We start from the raw sequence: 21,512 nt of genomic DNA on the forward strand, positions 1-21,512 counted from the left end.
AGTCGCATTGACAAAATTTAGTTCATATGGTGGTATTTCCAGCTTTTGATGGTGCAGGAAGACCCCAGGTGCCCCTCTGGGCATTATTTCATCACGGTTGGGCACCATGGTAGAACCACCGGCCTTCCATAAGCCAGCTGGATGCCTTCCTCATATGAATAAATACGAAGAATTCTACCTCCCAAGTGAGGTTTCGAACTGATACTTATATGCCTAAAAAGAAAACTATCGGCAAAAGTAATGTCCTTGACAAGCAAGAGGGTATCCTCAGCACCTTAATAAGAAAATGCATGTCCTGTTTATGTTTAATACACCTAAATGGAAGAATACACATATAAAATCTGTTAAATTATGTTATATTTTCTTTCATGTTTTGTTTGAAGTTATTCCACACATTAAACAAAAAAATTAAAGCTTCTTGACCAAACCATTGCAATTTCAAGAATAAAATGTACAGAAATATTTATGGGGGAATGATCAACATTTAGTTTCAAATTTCTTTTTCTAAATCAAGTTTTAGTTTTATATATCTACATAAGTTTTCATTAATATTTCCTCAAACAAAGATCTTATACACTATCAGATGGCATAGAATATAGTCACAGAAAAGATAATATAAAGAAGGTATAATGAAAGCAAACAGAAAATCTCATGGAAACACTATAAGGGGAGATGAAAGGGAAAGACACAGTACAAGGGAAGGAAAATGTTAGTAATACAAGCCAAATCTGAAACCTAATTTTCCTCTTTCAACATCAAACAAAATGTATAAACATATGCATCTTTTACAGAAAGTTTTATATTTCATTAAGTACTTTTACCAAGGCATATACTCCAATTATTGACTCCTATAATATGTACTTTCATGTAATTTCATTTTATACTCCCATTTACATGCTCTTATCATATACTCTCACTACATATCTTTATTATGTACTCAAATTATGTACTGTCAATACACGCTTTCATTATGTATACTTACGACATTTTCTCATTATGTACTCTTATTATGTATTTCCATTGTTTACTCTCATTATGTACTCTCATTACATTCTCTCATTATGTACTATCATTACAATCTCCCATTACATTCTCTCATTATGTACTCTCATTACAATCTCCCATTACATTCTCTCATTATGTACTCTCATTACAATCTCCCATTACATTCTCTCATTACACTCTCTCATTACATTCTCTCATTACACTCTCTCATTATGTACTCTCATTACAATCTCTCATTATGTACTCTCATTACATTCTCTCATTATGTACTCTCATTACAATCTCTCATTATGTATTCCAGTTAATATGTAGTTGCATTATTTGCTCTCATAATGTACCCTAATATTATGTACTTGAATTGTGAACAATCATTATGGCCTCACATTGCATACCGGTAGTCTCAATATGTGCCCTCATTATGTTCTCATAAGCTGATGTACTTGATCCAACAAACATGTTTTCATTTTTAAATGTTTTATTCATTTCTGAATTAAAGAATAACAGATGAGATGGTGAAAATCAAACATTGATCATAACTTTTATATAATAATTATTATTATAAAGATATTAAAAGAAATATTATCTCTGTAACATCCTATAATTAGTTCCTTGCTAACTGTATTGAATAACAAAGTAGCTTTCATCTCAAATGTTATTTTCTATTCATTGTTTTTGCACTTAGAAATATAAAGCATAATGGTTCTTTTTCCTGTCCATTTGATAGCTTTGAAAATGTGAAACTGAGAGCACTGTAGTCTCAAAGAATGTTTAATTAGCTAATATATTTTTACAAGTCTTGACAAGATAAAAGCAGCCATTTTTGTGTTTTTATGCAATGACCCATACAGTGGTCTTCAAAAACATTCTCTAGAATTAATTCAAAATAATGATAAACAATCCTTACTTTTTTACTTTTTAAAGCTAGGCCATAAAACACACCCACAGACATTGTAAAACTATTCCAGATGTAATAACTAGCTTTTAAGTGGAATAATAGAGATACTGTATCACAAGAACACATCTGGAATAAATCACTGTCACACAGCTGGACTTCGAGAATTAAACATAAAATCATCACTGAATTACTGAAACTTACTTTTTAATAAATAGCCATTCTTGAAATATGTTAGCACAGTCACTAGTTCTATAAATAACTCATTGTCACTAAATCTATAAATAACCAGATAACTCTATTGGACGATTACACCTAATCTTTTTATAGATGCAGTCAATCCTGTATTAAGCAGTCAGCCAAGGGAGCAACACAATCGGTCTGTTTAAGGCAGGTGGCTGCTTATGACAAGTTGAAATTAGAACAAAATGTCAGTTAAGGAAATTAGCTGACTGGGTGCTTAATGCAAGTGACTGCTTTATACAGGTGGCCACAAAGGCAGGTTTGTACGTATTTCAAAACTAGTGTTATACAAATACTGGGCTATAATGTTATAATATACAAACACTGGGTTACTGTTACAAAATAACCATTACAGATGTTAATATAATAATTATTACATGTCGATTGAGTTATAATCACAAAATATTCTTTTTAACAGGATTTTTTTTCTATCTAAATAGCTTTTGTCTCAACAGACAATTTTACCCTTAAAAAGGGTTAAGACACCTTGCAATAGTGGTTGCTAGTTTGAATCCCTCCTTGCATTACCTGGGGAGCTGTTGTGTCTGTGCAGGTGTCCTTGCGGGTGCTCAGGGTTCCAGCTGCCATAAGGTAGGGAAGAAAGAGGGGACGGCCTCTGGTGTTGCCCTGTGGGAAGGGGATGGACACATCAAAATATTATATGATTAATAGTACAAGGAAAAACAGGAAAAAAGCATCTAAAAGGCAGATTTATATACTCAGCATGTTAAATAAGACACTCTCTCAAGCCACATTTTTTGCACACTATGCAAGAAGTTAATTAAGCAACAGCTATTGATTTTGCATATTATGCAAGAAGTTAGTTAAGCAATAAGTACCGTTTTGCATAACAGAGTGAAAATCTATTTCACTTACAAATCTTAAGTCATTTTTTAAACTAGATGCCAAGAATACATAATGATTTTACTTGCAAAATGCAAACTTTTCTTTTTTAACTGCTCATGCAAATAAAGCATCCCAGAAAGAATATAACATCTGGGTTGCTTCTTACATTCAGAGACAAACGATTACATTGAGAAGGAAAGGTCTTGTGAACAATCTGGAAATTTAAATTAGTTTTACCCTATCTGTACTCTTCAGCCTGTTAAAACATGTATTTTTCTAGTATAACATTTGAAAATTTTTGCATAAGAAACTCCAAAAATTACCATCTGAATTAAAAAATTTGAGAGTTTAAAATTTGGGAAGGTCATCTGTCTTTTATATTTCAGTACCTCAATCTGTAACTTTCATGTACAGTTTTGTTCCTTGTTTTTTTTTAAAACTCAGAGTAAAAGTAACAGATCTATAATGAAAAAATATGTAGTTATCAATGGCGGCTTTTAAATTAGCAAATGCTCCAACGCACTCCATCGGCAACTGCCAGTAAATTGCATGTTTTTCAGTTGACTAAGTGACATATTTAAACAATCATAGCCAATCAAGCATTCTGACTTCTGAAATGCTCTGCCTTTGAGGTAAAAAAAAAAATTTCATGGAAACTGGAATGCATCAGCTAGTCATTGGAGCAACAGTAGTCATTGGAGCATCACTTTCCGCCAGCAGGCCTTTCATAAAAAATCTTTCGCTCAACATGATGACTTAGCTAATAAGCATTAATGTGTGATATTCATTTTCCCATTACCTGAGCTGTGTTAGTAAATATGCTTGCACCTGTTATATAAATCCTCCATTTTGTTAAATGTTGCCATGGAAACAAAATGGCTGCCATTTTGATCAAATATTAAAAATGTTCGTAACTTTTACATTTTGAAACCAATTTTGAAACTTCTTTTAGTTCCTTACATGACTTAAGAAATCCTAGCACATAAAATGATCACGTATCTTTCTGACAAAGCAATAAAATAGGTTTTACAAGCAAGCTAGTGTTAGAATATACCACTAATTTTTGACAAAACTGACACAAAAAGTTAAACACACATCTTAGTAGTTTTAGATTTTCTTGACTAATTACTGAGCCCCTGTCCAACATATAAAATGAGCTGCGCCATGAGAAAACCAATATAGTGCGTTTGCAGCCAGCATGGATCCAGACTAGCCTGCGCTTTCAAAGCCTATTGCAATTAGAGAAACATTTAGCGAACAGCATGGATTCTGACCAGACTGCATGGATGAGCAGGCTGGTCTGGATCCATACTGTTCACAAATGCACTATGTTGGTTTTCTCATGGCGCAGCTCAATGGAAAAATATAAAAAAAAAGGCTGCATGCTTAAAAACTCTATAAAAAGAGAGACCATGAAATCAGTAAAATGCCCAGACATTTTTGAGACAAAACGGCAATTTTAAAGCACGTTTTTTACAGAAAAGTAAATTTTAACGTATATTTTACACAAATGACAGAAAAATGTCACTGCAGATTCGGTAGTACTAGTGCCAGTTTAATTTTTGTTGATATTAATGAATAACTCTACTCATGAATTAAAAATATTTGAAAATATTAACCTCAACTTTCACAAATTCTTAACACCACAAATGTTGGTTGCTAACATAAAGCCTAGTATGCAAAAATTTCCCAATCTACAATAACCTGAATGATTATGTTAAATGTATGACAAAAGCATTTGAAAGCAAAAATATATTCCAAAACTGCCTTTTAATGATTTCATGTATCATGATTTTCAATAAATTGTCTCCTTTGAAAGATATAAAAAAATTGTGAGGTCACTTATGGAATGATGAGCATACCAAGGGCAGCAACCATGGATTCTTCGTTCAAACTCTGGGAATCGGGATTTCTCGGCGACACATCTCCCTTGATGGACAGGCTCTCTTGACTTCCGTAAGGAGAATTCAGCTACAAATGGTTAGTAGATATCTCATACACATGCACAAAATGCAATCATCTGTTAGTATGCTCCAAAACAAAAACTGCGATAAACCAAATAATGTAAAGTGTTCAAGTTACATTACGTTTCTTAAAAAAAAAAAAAAGATATATAAGAATATACATTAATATATTATAATACAAGTAAAATACTGCTGTCGAAGCAGGGCGGTGATAAGCAAATTACATGAGTTATTCATGGTTCTGAGCAATCCAAATATAGGGAACACAAAAAATATAGCCGAAGACTGCATGAATTATTTCAGTCAGCCCTTGTGATTGAGCCATTACTGCTAGAGTTTCACTGTATTACGAGACTGTGTAAAAAAATTGAAAAGTGAACTTTGGGTTTTTCATTCTGAAACTACTTAAAACATATTACTATAAAATTTTACAGTTACAAAACGGGCAACAAAATGTTCTTAACACTTTAAAATCAAAATAATGTAAAAATACTAAAAATGATGAAAGATGACCTTAATGTGCTCTGCTGACTTGTATGTACAAAATTACATGATATTTTAACATTTTAATCTAATGTAAAATGAAATCTGGTTGTTTCACACGTAGTGAGACATTTTAAAACATAAAGAGAACACTTTACAACCCAACTTCCTTCATAAACTTCCAGCATAACCTGAATCCGCAAAATGCCAAAAAAATTCCACACACAATTTGTGAGTGTTAGTAAAATGAAAATCAACCCTATGACATTCTATTCTATGCATTTCGTAACATTCTGGTCAATAATATCTTCAGCAAAAATCAAGCTTTTTTGTGAGTCAATATTACTGTTAACAGGTTGTGAGCAACTTACCATTTTTACCCGTCTATAAAACGAACCTTCAATATGACGGGTTGTTTAATTACTTCAAAATCTATCCAATAAGGGATACTAACAGTGCTTTATAAATTCACCCTGCGTGTGGAATTTCTCAAGTCCGGGTCAGTTTAAAAGGCTTGTTAAAGCCACTGCTGAATTCTGAGACATGAACAGAGATAATAAAATAATACTTCAAAATCGTCAACATTTTGCAGATTCTTGTAAATACATTAGGTCAATGTCAGACATTGACTCACTTATTCAATGTGCAACACACTTTATCTTACTTTTAAGAGGAAACTCTCGTCTTGCTTATCTTACCTCTGGTGTGAGTGAGGTATCACTTTTGTTACTGCCCGTATGTTCCCGCGCCCAGTGGTGGGTGTGGGCAATCTCAAGCACCATGAAAGCGCTCGCCATACCGCCTATACCATAGTTCTGGAATGTTGTCTCTAGACCATGTACAAATGCCTTCAGTAACGACAGCATACCTTTGTACACAGCCTTCGATATAGCCTAAAATAGAATGTAAATAGACAGATGAGAAACAAAATAAATTATTAACATCTTCTTTCCATTTAAGATTTTTTTTCAGAGTTCAAGCAAATTGAATTACACAATATAATTCAAATATTCATGAACTGCACTTGTGATTCATAGTTAATTTGCTTTTTCGTATTCTATAATCTTTTATTTTGCATGAACTCCGAAAAACATTCATTTCCATTTCCTATATTTACATTACATTCCATTCTGTTTTGTTAACATCTAAAAATAGGAGGTTCCCCTCCAAAAGTATCATAAAATCATAGTGAATATTAGACTATCAACAGAATAGCCAAAAAGACACACCTACAATAAATTAAAATTCTCCTTCGGATACAAATGCAAATCCAAATTTTAATAAAAAATATCATTAATTTGAATCAAATAAATAAAATCTGAAAGTTATGTTGATACAGTCTTGATTTTCACCATCAGAAAGAGTTTTTATGTTGAATGTTTATGTTCTTGTGAATGACCTCAGATCGTACATGCAACCTCACAGAAAGGGTTATACTTTATATTATTGCACCAGTGTTGTTTATACAATAAAAAATATCACAAGTAACTGGAAATTCCTCATGTAGTCCATATAAAAATACAAAATTTAACCAAAGAGTGAGTGCAAAACTATTGCATCTTGTTCTTTATACACAGTTACAACAGTTTCCCCACTCAGCCTTCAAAATGTCTTCAAATATCATATATAGCTAACATACCACATCTTCTATATGTATATCATCATCGGTGAGTTTCTTATCAAGGTTCTTGTTGAGTCTACTGATCATAAAGTTACGGTAATTCTCATCTTCAAGCAGTTTCTTCACCCTTCCCATCTTTAACCAGCTGATACCTTGACCTTCCAGTACACTACTGACTACTTCCTTCAGGAACTGCTGATTCTCACTGAAATTTAAAATCACACAAAATGTTAAAATTATATAGTAAATTATTTTCATCTGCTGAATTTTAAGTTGCACCGACAATATTCAAGGTACTATGGCAACTTTGCAGCTTTTTATGGTGGAGGGACTGTAAGTGATCCTTCTGGAAGTATTTCAGAAACCTCTGACCTTAAGGTAGTTCTGCAAGTTTGATAAACCGGAGTGATGGTGTAACGTCATTTATCTGGAAAATGTAGAATAATGACTGGAGTCAGCGTACGAAAATGAAAATCATTTTATGAATTAATGACTACTTGTGAGTAAATGTATTACAATGGCAGCGTAACTATCTTTCTAAAGTTAAAATATGATATTTAAACATCTGACACATTAAATAATTCAAAAATAATGACTTAAAACCAGCTTGAAATGTGTGGGTCACTTTAATTATTGGCAAATATCTCAAAAGCAAGCATATGGACCTACACATTTTATTTCACCATATCATAGGTCATATGTTTATTTAGGACTGTGAGAAGTTTCATTAAAATCTACATTGTAGAAAAAATTCTATTCGCGAAAATGTAATGAAAATTGTGATTTTCCCTTAGACTTCCATTATGAAAACTGGCGTGATGTCTTAATTTTTCAAATCAGTCTAGCAAATAATCAAGCACACGACCGTATCTTTGTATTTGCTGAATTTTCTAGGTATATTCGGAAGTTTTGAAAAATCAGGGTTTAATCAAATTCTACATTGTAGAAAGAATTTTGATCCAAACATGCAGAACTACCTTAAACAAGTCAGCTGGATGGCTTCCTCACACAAAATACTCAAGTAGAGCCTAAACTCACAAACGTTATTGACTGGTGGTTCAAAGTCAAAAACTATTACCACTAAGCCTCTGAAACCCCCTCAGGAACACGAAAATACATGAGCTATCACTGAAACTGATTAATACCCCTAAAATAAAGCTCAGTCTGAGAAAATAAGAGCAGTCAGTCCAGGGACACTTAACTCTGCAATCCTTGGATCAACCCTGAAAGAGAAAGCATTCATATCTTCACTTCACAGGGATCATGTGTATGAAGTTCCATTGGAATCCTTATTGACCTTTAGCCTGCTTAGTTTCTAAAATGGACTTGTCCATCATTCAATTTGGGCAATACCATCTATTATTTGAAGGGGTGTTCACTGACAATTTACAGACTGAATAGCGAACAGTGCAGACCATGATCAGTCTGCACTGGTCGCAAAGGCAGAATCACTTGCCGACAGCAGGCTAAAGGTTAAAGTAATCTGATCTACAACTATTTGCTTTTCATTAAAAAAAAACCCAAATGTTTGAAGGAGATTTTAGTCTACTGTCACTGAGTAAATCAATATTCTCTGCCGACGAAGCGAAATTTATGAGAAAGGTTTTATGATCATATTCCATTACAGTAACTGATCCAAGTTCTAACATTTCTTCATTATTTTCATGACGCCGAAGTCCTTAGAAATGCCAAACTCGGAAAAAACTCCCCCAAAAAATTTAAGCAGATAATTATCTTGATGATACATGTTTCAACCTATTAAAGAATCCTCATTAATACCGAGGTCTAGACTAGAATACCATTTCAATAATTTGCAGAGATTATTTAGAAAATCATAAAATCAGTTGGAATCAGTTTCTCTAATTTGGAGAAACATTTAATGCATTTCCTCTCAATCAGCATCTACAATTCCATCTTGAAAATTTGAATTGCAAATGGACACTTAATCTACCAATTTTTCATGGTTTTAACCCTTATCATGCTGGACATGACTGATTCTGTCTTTGCAACCAGTATAGATCATGTTTGCCATTCAGTTAGTATCTTTTTGGTAAGCACCCCTTTTAACAGTTTATAGTACTGTCCAAATTGAAAGATGGACAAGTTCATTATGGAAATTTAGCAGGGCAAGGGTTAAGATATGATTTTTTGTACCAACTTGCACCTGAATAAACAATGTACATACACACTGATTGCATTTAAGGACCATACATACTTCGTAGCACAAATATTCTTTTCAAAAAGGAAATCAGCATTAGCATTATAATCTGCACAGCTCATTTTAACAGAACTACTAAACAGAATGGCATGAATGTACTTCCAACATTGTTAGGCTAAAGTTTTGCTGTTGATAGACACCAACATCAAACACCATCATACACTTTGGGGTTGTTTTTTAAATGCATAGCTTGGACTTGGAGGTCTCATTTCATTCTAAAAGAATACCTTCTTTTTCAATAAATATCACAATTCATTTAGGGATAAAACTGTCAATCCTAAGTCAGATGAAAAGAAGCACACCAATGCTTTTGTTTGGTTTTAACCCTTATCGTGCTGGCCACGATTGATTCTGTAAGATCATGATCAGCCTGTACATCCATGCAGTCTGATCAAAATCTGCACTGTTTGCCATTCAGTCAGTATCATTTGGTAAGCACCTCTTTTAAAAGTCAATGGTACTGTCCAAATAGAAAGATGGACAAGCTCCTTATAGAAATTTAGCAGGGTAAGAGATAAGTCAAAATGACAAAATTTAGACCAAATGGCCACATTCCTGCTTCATGCACAATGTGTACCTAGGCTTCCTAACATGGGAAATCTCTACATCGCTGGCAGGGCTTCAAAACCAAAACAGTCAGGGGCAAGGGAAATGAAGTAAGTGAACTAAACCACTCAGCCAAAGAGGGCCCAAAAATGTATCAATGAAATTTAGACAGAATAAATATAGTAAGTATACCTGTTGGAAGTGCCTTTGGTTTCATTTGCTTTCTGTTTCTCTTTACTTGTTGGTTTCCTGTTGGTTGCGTGCTTCACTAGACCCGACTTCTCTACCAAAGCCTTCCTGTTGCCGAGGGGAGCGAATGGTTTGGGGGCTGGCTTCTGATGCTGGGGGCCAGCAGTTATTGGAATAGGAGGGGTTGGACCTGCTTTTGAACCTGGAAAATTAACCCATTGTTTTACTCCAAATATACATATAGGACTTTAAAAAACATTTTTTAATTGCTTGCAACACATTTTTGGTTACATTTCCACACAAGTCTGAATTAAATACAACTCTTAGATATAACTTCATGTAAATAAAACTTGTAGCTACTTTAAAAGTATTTATGTGAAATGATACGATTTAAGAATTTACAATTTTTATTAACTGTGTAGAATGACTGTGTACTGTTGTATCTAGGTTTAAATGTAAAATGTACATAATTATATGAATTTAATGAATGTACACAGATGAGACTACCAGTATTATAAAGAAATATATGTATACAATGATGCCCTTGTGATATCGGCAAGTAATGGAAACATATCTAACATAGCATAATTATACTTCTTTGTCTACCATAAGATACCTGATTTCTTGTATTTTCATAACTGATAAAATCTTACTACAACAAATCTACAATATCATAATTAAAGTATCGATCTGTTTAAATGTGTTGGTAACAAGGTAATTTTAACCTAAAATAGAGCTTCTTTAAGCTCTGAATAACAGAGATCGAGACACTGTATCAACACTGGTATTTCACTGTTCCATTCAAAATCTACACAGAACATAAAGACAGATTACTGATCAAAGGAATGATAGTCAGACTGTTTTAAGACTGGTCACTAAACAATCACTAATATGATGAGATCTTGTTTGGCTATCATGAGATTTTGCGAGATTTCTTTCGTGAGATTTTGCTTTATATTCTTCCTAGAGTTTCAGACAGGTTCTATATAACAGATCTTAGATTAATAATAAAAGAACTACAGACAAAAAGTTTAAGGAAGGACTTGAGAATGTTTGAAAGACTGTACAGAAAGAAATCCTATACACAATGAAAATTATGTTTCAGAAGAAATTTTAGTTGTTTTAAAACACCGAAGTGAGCCGAGACTGAAGGACAGAAAAACTACAACAAAAATTTTAAACTTTATTGTCGGAAATAATAATCTTAGAGATTAGCACACATTAACATTTTCAATTTCTACACACTGAATCCATGAGTACTCATACCATGTTAATGGTTCACATGACAAAATCACACTGCTCAATTTTGTGTATATGAAAAAAATCTCCACTATTTGCTTGAAATATAAACAAAATACTTTTGACAAGCGATAAAGGAAGTAAAACTTCCAACACATTATTTCTTTGTAATTCACCAATAAGTTATGGTTTTGTTGCAAGGCAAAAAGAAATAAGAGAAATTTTGTTTTTAGGCAAATATGAGCAGGTCTTTTTTGTCAATTCTGCATTTTTACCTTTCTTATCGGACAATCCTGTTTAAACAAAGCATAGTATCAGCCCAAGAAACATTTTCATATCTTTTGAAATAGAATTTTTTCCTGATGACATTTTTTTAATTCTTTATGATAGTAAACAGTTTTTCCACTAAATCTAGTTTATCCATAGCAACAAGTTTGTTTGAACTGCATATAAATTTGCAACATACACAGGCAATTTTTTGAAATCATTTAGTTTTGTTGGCAAAATATTTCATGGTTTTTGTTAAAACAGATTTTTCGTGGAAACTAAAACACGTTGATGTCAAACATTAAAGATAAGGTAATCAGGAATTTTCTTTGTTCCTTAGGATTTAATTTTGACGATTGGTACAACCAGAAATTTCACAAATATTAATTCCCCACGAATATAAATGATTTCACAGGCACAAACGTGCAATGAAAAGGGATATAGGCAAATAACTAGACTAGCTCCTAGACAATGATCACAGAGGTTTTTCTCAGAGAAATTTTGTGCCGAAGTTTGGCCCGAATCCCAAAATCAAATTGTATCAGTTTTTTTTTTAAACAAAATTCAAAGGTAAAATTCCCATTTTTTTTCTTTTACATCCTATGAAACCATAAATATTTAAAATACAAGCCAATGCACTAACATAGCACATTTAAACATTTAAGACAAATTGACTCCTAATAGTATCAGTTTTTAAAAAAATATCATTTCTTTTAACAATTCTAAATAAAGACATTCTATCACACATTTTTGCAACAGCCACACTGCCAAATCAGAGGGAAAAAATCTTGCAGTTATATCTCATTTCATTTTTCAAATGTTGTAAATGGAGCCAGTCTATATCAAATTATCAAATTTCAGATACCATAGACTACTACTATTTTATGTCTCATGATTTTAGTGGGGGGTGGGGGGTCCTCTAACAGAAATTCATCAAATAAAATCTCCAGAAAAGACTGGCTTTAGTAAAAACTACAATTAAAGAAAATGAATTATCAATCTAGCAGCTAGTCTAGAAAACAACCTCATTCAACTTCCTGAAAAAGAAACCCTAAACACTTACCAAACAACTCAGACAAGGTACTGCTTGCATTGTGTGCAAAGTCTGTCAAGTCACTACTGAGGGTAGAGATCAGTGAAGATGGGCTCGCTCCCCGGTCTGGTACTCCAGGTTGCTTATTATCTGTGCCATCTAATGATGAAGACTGAAAAATAAACCAAATATTAATTCTAGCTAAAATGTACTTGAGACCACTGGACTCAACAAGAGGGCCAAGATGGCCCTAGGTCGCTCACCTAAGAAACACTCCATAACAGTGTAAAACATGTTTGACCTAGTGATTTCATGGAAACAAATATTCTGACCAATTTTCATTAAGATTGGACCAAAAAATTGGTCTCTTGCGATAAAACAAGCATTTTCTTAGATATGACCTAGTTTTTGACCCTAGATGACCCATGTTCAAACTCGACCTAGATTTTATCAAGGCAATCATTCTGACCAAAATTCATGAAGATCAACTGAAAAATACAGCCTCTATCACATACAGAAGTTTTTTCTTTGATTTGACCAAGTGACCTAGTTTTTGACCTCAGATGACCCATATTCAAATTCGACCTAGATTTCATTAAGGCAATCAACCTGACCAAATTTCATAAATATCAACTGAAAAAAACAGTCTCTATTGCATACACAAGATTTTTCTTTAATTTGACCTAGTGACCTAGTTTTTGACCTAAGATAACCCATATTCAAAACCGACCTAGTTTTCATCAAGGCAATCACTCTGACCAAATTTCATGAAGATCAATTGAAAAATACATCCTCTATTGCATACACAATGTTTTTCTTCGATTTGACCTAGTGACCTAGTTTTTGACCCCAGATGACCCATTTTCGAACTCGGCCTAGATTTTATCAAGGTAATCATTCTGGCTAAATTTCATGAAGATCAGTTGAAAAATACAGCCTCTATTGCATACACAAGGTTTTACTTTGATTTGACCTAGTGACCTAGTTTTTGACCCCAGATGACCCATTTTCGAACTTGGTCTAAATTTCATCAAGGCAATCATTCTGACCAAAATTCATGAAGATCAATTGAAAAATACAGCCTCTATCCCATACACAAGGTTTTTACGTGATATGACCTAGTGACCTAGTTTTTGACCCCAGATGACCCATTTTCGAACTCGGCCTAGATTTCATCAAGGTAATCATTCTGACCAAAATTCATGAAGATCAATTGAAAAATACCCCCTCTATCGCATACACAAGGTTTTTCTTTGATTTGACCTAGTGACCTAGTTTTTGACCCCAGATGACCCATTTTCGAACTCGGCCTAGATTTCATCAAGGCAATCATTCTGACCAAAATTCATGAAGATCAATTGAAAAATACAGCCTCTATCGCATACACAAGGTTTTTCTTAGATTTGACCTAGTGACCTAGTTTTTGACCCGAGATGACCCATTTTCGAACTCGGCCTAGATTTCATCAAGGTTATCATTCTGACCAATATTCATGAAGAAGAATTGAAAAATACAGCCTCTATCGCATACACAAGGTTTTTCTTTGATTTGACCTAGTGACCTAGTTTTTGACCCGAGATGACCCATTTTCAAACTCGGCTTAGATTTTATCAAGATTATCATTCTGACCAATATTCATGAAGATTAATTGAAAAATACCACCTCTATCGCATACACAAGGTTTTTCTTTGATTTGACCTAGTGACCTAGTTTTTGACCCGAGATGACCCATTTTCGAACTCGGCCTAGATTTCATCAAAGTTATCATTCTGACCAATATTCATGAAGATTAAATGAAAAATAGTCTCTATCGCATACACAAGGTTTTTCTTTGATTTGACCTAGTGACCTAGTTTTTGACCCGAGATGACCCATTTTCGAACTCGGCCTAGATTTCATCAAGGCAATCATTCTGACCAATATTCATGAAGATTAATTGAAAAATACAGCCTCTATCGCATACACAAGCTAAATGTTGACAGACGACGGACGACAGACGACGGACGCCGGACGCCGGACATCGAGCGATCAGAAAAACTCACCTGAGCATTGCTCAGGTGAGCTAATAAAAACTTGGGACTCATTACTGGTATTTCTGGTCCTTTGGATTCACAGAGTCCACTGTTCTGTTAAAACGGGAACTTAACCTTTACCCTGCTAAATTTCTAAAATGGACTGGTCCACCATACATTTTGGGCAGTACCACTTATCATTCAAAGAGGTGTTCACTGAAAACTTAATGACTGAACAGTGAACAGTGCCGACCATGATCAGCCTGCATGTCTGTGCAGGCTGACCATGGTCTGCACTGGTCGCAAAGGCAAAGTCACTTGCAGCCAATTAGCTCTCATGATTGACTTTAAGAATGTTAGAAACTTAGGCTAAAACATTTGTAACTGAAATCAATGAATGCATGTCCCAAAGCATGTCACAATAGATGTCCATCAAACATTGTCAGCTATTATTTTGCTTCACCAAGTTTAATGCTTCTAAAACATCTGTTTACGGATTCATTTAAATAAAGTAAAATGGATCTAAATTTTTTAGGATAACCTGAACAAAGTTTTCGAAGTTAAAACAGAAAAAAAAACAAGAATTTTTACATAAGAAAAGAAAAATCTGGGTTTTCATTTTTAATTCTCCTGGGAAACAGACAACAGTGACACAGCACAACAGTTTACAGATGTTTCATTTGATATCATTTTGCAAGCAAATATTTATATACCTGAACCAAATTACAACTGTCATGCGAACATCATATTCATTCTATACTACTCAGTCAACTCTTTATTTACTCAATCATCCTCTGACACCTTTGTCACATGTTTTTCTGACATATCTGCCTGATTAGGTCTTTTATGAAGTAGATTCATTTCATGAGAAATCTGCTGTTGTTTTTTTCTTCATTATAGAACTATCAATCAACATTAAAGTGCAATGCCATTTCCCATTAACCATTGTCATGTTTCTTGCAATCTGTTGGGATTGTACTTAGCAGGATGTATGATAAAATTTTCAGTAATAGTGATATAAATTCTACAAAAATCTACTCCATAAGAAACCTACTTCCCTCTCTTAAGATAAAAGTCTGCATCTCTGTCCTTTTAGTTCAGTCAATGTAGATGAAATTCAGAAGAACTGTGTTCATGACTTCAAGAATGCAAAAAACTTTTGGAGCAAACATTAATGTAACTAAATTCAAAATAATGCATGTCTTAATGTATGTCAAAATGCTTGTGACAAATGTTATACTTCTGTGTCAGAGTGAAATATAAGATATAGACAACAGGAGTAGCTACTGTCCAACATAACAATGCTTTTCAATGCATGTTGGCACCTTATAAAGCCAAATACGGCTGGCCATTTAAACAGAGGTGAACTGACAGTTAAGAGTTTACTTTTACTATGAAATCATTAATATATGTGGGGGGACTAAATTTTAGCTGACTTGGTGTTTGCATCACTGCACAAAATTAGATCACAACAAACGAGCACAGTTCCCATTATTTTACCTTGAGAAGTGGAAATACATTATTCAAATCAAAATGAAAAATAGTCATTTCAGGCAAAATTATGAAATTTTATATACCAAAAAAATTTTATACCCCTGAATTAAATGATTTCACAATATACCTTTGTTCCATTTTTGTTTGGGTGAAGCATGCCTAAGGTTCGTGGTACCGCTGGTCCACCCTTGCCACTGTCTTGACTTCCTGTACTGCCCTGGGATCCAAATCTCTCTCGACCCATGCTGGGACTTGGAGGAGGCACCCGTGGCATCCTGGGACTTGGTGGATTTAAGTCTCTGGGACTGGGAGGGGCTCTGTCTCTGGGGCTTGGTGGAAGTCTAGGACTTGTTGGCACCCTTCAAGAGAAGAATTTTTACATAATTTTGTTTATCTTTTAGTCAATATTTTAAGCAACAAGAAGAAATTTATACACAGGATGAAGCAAGATAAATTACATCTATTTTTTGCAGTCAATGTTTAAAGAACAAAATATCTTTTACTGGCTCCAAAAAATAATCCAGTCATATTTTAGAAAATAAACCAATAATGCATTAGTCTGTCAAGCCACTGCCAGCTTAACATGAATTAAACATTGCAAACATTACTAGGCAAAATCACACGACACATTTGAGCTGAACAAAACCATAAATCGGCAGGTATAAAGTTTGGAGTTAAAAAAGCAACAATGTAAATATAGCAGTGATTTCTATGACATACTTTGCCTTTTTCCACAAACTGGTATTGCAGTTTGCAGTTATGGTAATGAGATGAGTCTTCTTAAATGGGCAATAAAACAACTTTTTTTTTTTTTTTTTTTTTTTTTTTTTTTTTTTTTTACATTTTTCTAACATTATATCTATGATTCATAAATAGAAACTGGAACTATTTTCTTTTTCAACTTGAAATAGCCAAGTTACTCCAAATGTGTGCACATTTATAAGTTGGGTTGTGTTCATAAGGATGTATATGATAGGTACAATTTCACAAACCTCTGGGCCGAACCAGCAGGTAGTTTTTCTCTAGAACTGGGTGGCACTCTATCCCTAGGACTGGGTGGCTTCTCATATGATTCGAAAGCAGAGTTAATGCTCTTGTTTAGAGGTTGTAGTGGAGGTCTTGTCCTCCCTGGGGGTGGGGGACTTCCTGAACCACTGCTGTCCTGACGGCTGAAAAAATACAAGGTTTGATGGTACACTACCTGATTGTCATAATATAATTTTCTATACAGAGTAAAAACAATGAAAGACACTTTTTTTCAAGAATTTGGCAGCCTTGTTACCATTATTTTAAAAATACTACAGAATAATTCTGAATAAACCAGTATCTGCAGTAAATTTTCAGTTTTTCTTTTTTTCTGAATTCAGGGGAATGTTAGCAGGGCCCATTTGAAGTGGAAAACTGATTCGTAATGACTAAAATAGGACGAAAATTGTGTTGTTATGAAAACAGCTATAATTGTTACAAATACTGTATACTCCAAGAGAAAATTACTTAAAAGCTCAATGTCTTGTTTTTAAATAGTATGGTCTTTTTTTTTTTTTTTTTTTTTTGGGGGGGGGGGGGGGTGGAATTTCTGCCAGAAATATGGAGGAATAATTTTTTATTGAGAGGAATTTCAGCCCTAAAACACTGCCAACAACACCTCATTTTTAATATATTTTAAAATGTGAAGTCCAAACATTCACAGGGGTCGCGAAAGCCGTCGGACATGTCCGGTAAATATTGATCCGGTCCACCGTGATATATCAAGTTCACAAGACCGAGTGTCTGATAAAAAGTGCAGGTCAATATGATAAAATAAGAAGAAAGTCCTCCACGATTTCGCGAAAGTTTGACTTTCATTATAATTGTAACATGAAATCCCGAGAAATTGATGTCAAACTACATTTTAGTAAGTGCTTGTTTCATTGGTCCTTAAAATAGAAACAGTGGAAACCCCTCATGACGTCAAGACAATTCTAAGAACGCGAGTTGTCATTGGATGTGTACTAATCGTGGATGGTACTCGATTTATGTATGCGGGAACCAGGTGGGAATTTCCAGAAATTCCGTCATTATTATGTCAACATCAATGTGGCTCAGTGCAAACAATAGACTTGTGGGGGAAAGAGAGCGATGATATAGCAAATGAATATGAATAAAATCTGTAAAAAGATCCTTTGGAAGCAAAGGATGCAACCAAGAAGAATAACAGCAGACTCGTTTTGATGGAGTCTGTTCACGAGAGATAATGAAATGTGCAACACCTCTCACGCCTTAGCACCGGCTTAAGTGGGACTCTATTACACATATGTTGAATGGACTCCATCCAGAAAATATAACAACACTGAATCAAAGTACAAGGAGACTTTTTACAGCCTGAATACTTAATGTCTGAAATCTGTTTCAATTAATATGTGGAAATAAACTTAAGGCATGTTATTTGTGTAATGCTGTCTACAGTCTATATCATATAGACTAATACCAGTTTTAAAGATCAGATATCAAATTTATTAAAAAGAATTCAGTCTGGTAAAATATTACCCGGTTCTGTAAAAAAATCATGTTTACCAGACCGACTGTCCTGTGAATTTTCAGGGTCTTTTGTGAACACTGCATTCACTATTTGTGGGACTTTGTGAATAAAAAATAGGGAAATCTTTAACAGACAGTGAGACTACTCTATGCCTCCCTTCTGGAACTTAAAACAAAAACTTCACAAATTAGAAGATATCAACTGAAATTTTTTTGTTGTTGTTTTTGTTGTTTTAAGTTTAAAATGCATTTCCCCACTTTCTAAATTTGGCAAAAATAGTGAAAAATTTAATTGGGTGATAGTAGAATGTGTAAAAATCAGTAAAAATTCACCATATGGCCTGCATTGTGTTGGTGTGTCTGTAAACCCCAAGTAAAAAGGGTGCAAGGGCCAGTGGAATTTTTGGCACACCATGAACTTCATGTTAGACTGATTATTTACACAGTTCAAAGTATATCTCTTCTTAAGATCAATACCTTATAATCCTGTGTCTCCCTGTGGGCGTGATATTTCCGGAATCATATCGAAATTCTTTGGATGGTTCCTGAAAATCAGGTTTTACAAATATCACAATAATTATAGTTTATATGAGAAAGATGGGAGTTGAGCAATAAAAAAATCAAATTAAAAAGGCATTTAAGAAAGATGGGAGTTGAACAATGAAAGAAATCAAATTAAAAAGGCATTAAACTTTTACACAAAATGCGATGCTTAACCCTTAGCCTATTGGCGGCAAATGATTTTGCCTTAATAAAATCTTTGAAACTGAGGAATTCAAATTTTTCTTCAAGCAGTTTTAAACGAAATTTACAACAATTTTTCTTATACACTTAATGATAATAATTGTTCTAAAATCAAATGGGGAGGTATACCATCTCTTGCATATTTGGATTGGTGATGGCAACAGAATCGGGTTCCGGAGCATATCTAGGACTACTTGAGTACGAGCTATCGGACGAGTCACCAGCATCATCATCTTCACTGTCATTGTGAGAGTGGGCTGAGTCACTCATCGGTAACGATGAATCAGGTAACTGCAATCTGTCTGGTGGGTTGTACACTTTGGACTCATCTACTGCTAAAACTTGATTCTCCGGGAGAAATGCTGGAAGCAGTAATACAAAATAGTCAGGTGATTAAGTTTATATAAACAAACTTTTCTACATTATAAAATAATGAACTGTTTAACTTCACTAAGAAGTGGTGTCTGTTATTACTTACACAGGATATCTTATATCACTATTCATTACATCAGTAATAAAGTCAAAAAGACAGGGAAGTTATAACTTAAAAGGGGTATCTACATCAATCTCACTATTCACCATGTCGGTAACAAAGTCACTGAGAGAGGGAAGTTATTACTTACAAGGAGTATCTCCATCAATCTCACTATTCACCATGTCGGTAACAAAGTCACTGAGAGAGGGAAGTTACTACTTACAAGGGGTATCTCCATCAATCTCACTATCCATTGGGTCAATAAAGTCACTGAGAGAGGGAAGTTACTACTTCCAAGGGGTATCTCCATCAATCTCACTATCCATTGGGTCAATAAAGTCACTGAGAGAGGGAAGTTACTACTTACAAGGGATATCTCTATCAATCTCACTATTCATTGGGTCAATAAAAAAAGTCACTCAGACAGGGAAGTTACTACTTACAAGGAGTATCTCCATCAATCTCACTATTCACCATGTCGGTAACAAAGTCACTGAGAGAGGGAAGTTACTACTTACAAGGAGTATCTCCATCAATCTCACTATTCACCATGTCGGTAACAAAGTCACTAAGAGAAGAGTAAGAAGACGATGTAGACTCTGCTCCATCACTGTCACTGCCACTTTCATCTGCAAAAAATATATAACACTTTAAGCTGTTGTTATAAATTCTCTGATATTTATGCTTTCATGATCCATAAAATAACGTATACAGTCAACATTGTACATGCGACCACCTCTATTAAGCGATTTTTGTATTAAACGACCAGTCAAAATCCCTCCCGAACGTTTTCAGTATATAAATTCATTCTGTTAAACAACTTTTTTATCAAACGACTAGCGACCACATAAATCTGGTCCCGACAGGTAAAATATTCGACAAAAGTATCTATTAAGCGACCGGGTATCAAAATTCTACCGGGCATTTCTTCATCTGTGTAATTAGCGAGTATGTTTAGCACGTGACTGAATGCAATTAACCTTTGTATCAGTCAAACTGACAAACAATATTGCCATACTTTTCAGGGTTTGTGGACTTGGAAAAGTGTTCAGGATGTTAAAACATATTTTGAAACCATACATGTATGTTCATAAAAAGTACAGTTACATTTAACTTTTCTTTTCATCTGACTGAAATTCATTAAGAGACCATTCCATTAAGAGACCACTTCTTAGCAGTCCCTTGGGTGGTCTCTTAATACAATGTCGACTGTATAAAATCCTGGTTCTTTATCCTAATCCTTAAACCATGAACAAACACATAGCTAACTATTAAATAGCTCAGTAAATTGAATTTTCTTCTTTAAATCTTTCAGCTTTGCTTACACAGTTATTGTCTTCTTTGTGTACAAATGAACATAATTTGTTTATTAAATTCATACTGGCACCTCATATTCACAAATCTCGGGTTGAACATTTTTCATATCACCTTCTCAGGAATTCAGTATTTATTTTATGCAAACACTGAATTACTGAGACCAGGAAAGTCAAATAAATCAGTGACTTGCAAGTAACACTACCAGTTTTTTTGCAGCATAAAACTTCTGTCACATATCACACACCTTCATATAACCCTTTCATAGATAATGATACAAGCAAAAATATCAGCTAGACTGTTGGGACTCCACATGAGCCATGCCATAAAAAAACCAACATAGTGGGTTTGCCACCAGCATGGATCCAGACCAGCCTGCACATCTGCGCAGTCTGGTCAGGATCCATGCT

At 34.2% G+C, this 21,512-nt stretch overlaps 1 protein-coding gene across 18 annotated transcripts in view; it reads right to left on the minus strand.

Annotated features, from left to right (window-relative positions):
• Nucleotides 1-21,512, minus strand: part of LOC123536165 (MAP kinase-activating death domain protein-like) — a 115,623-nt gene that overhangs the window by 29,578 nt on the left and 64,533 nt on the right. For 15 of the 18 annotated variants that reach the window (XM_053527613.1, XM_053527611.1, XM_053527604.1 and 12 more), the window contains exons 11-22: nt 20,307-20,417; nt 19,443-19,675; nt 19,047-19,114; nt 17,045-17,221; nt 16,180-16,411; nt 12,577-12,718; nt 11,522-11,539; nt 10,011-10,209; nt 7,073-7,259; nt 6,132-6,326; nt 4,849-4,957; nt 2,669-2,767 (exon numbers count right to left, since the gene is read on the minus strand). In XM_053527613.1, the coding sequence (XP_053383588.1) occupies nt 2,669-2,767; nt 4,849-4,957; nt 6,132-6,326; nt 7,073-7,259; nt 10,011-10,209; nt 11,522-11,539; nt 12,577-12,718; nt 16,180-16,411; nt 17,045-17,221; nt 19,047-19,114; nt 19,443-19,675; nt 20,307-20,417 (1,770 nt within the window). The remainder of the gene's footprint in view (nt 1-2,668; nt 2,768-4,848; nt 4,958-6,131; nt 6,327-7,072; nt 7,260-10,010; nt 10,210-11,521; nt 11,540-12,576; nt 12,719-16,179; nt 16,412-17,044; nt 17,222-19,046; nt 19,115-19,442; nt 19,676-20,306; nt 20,418-21,512) is intronic. The other 3 variants (XM_053527605.1, XM_053527620.1, XM_053527608.1) reach the window with 2 other exon arrangements.

Source organism: Mercenaria mercenaria, chromosome 17 (genome assembly GCF_021730395.1).
Source record: "Mercenaria mercenaria strain notata chromosome 17, MADL_Memer_1, whole genome shotgun sequence".
Classification (NCBI taxonomy): Eukaryota; Metazoa; Mollusca; class Bivalvia; order Venerida; family Veneridae; genus Mercenaria; species Mercenaria mercenaria.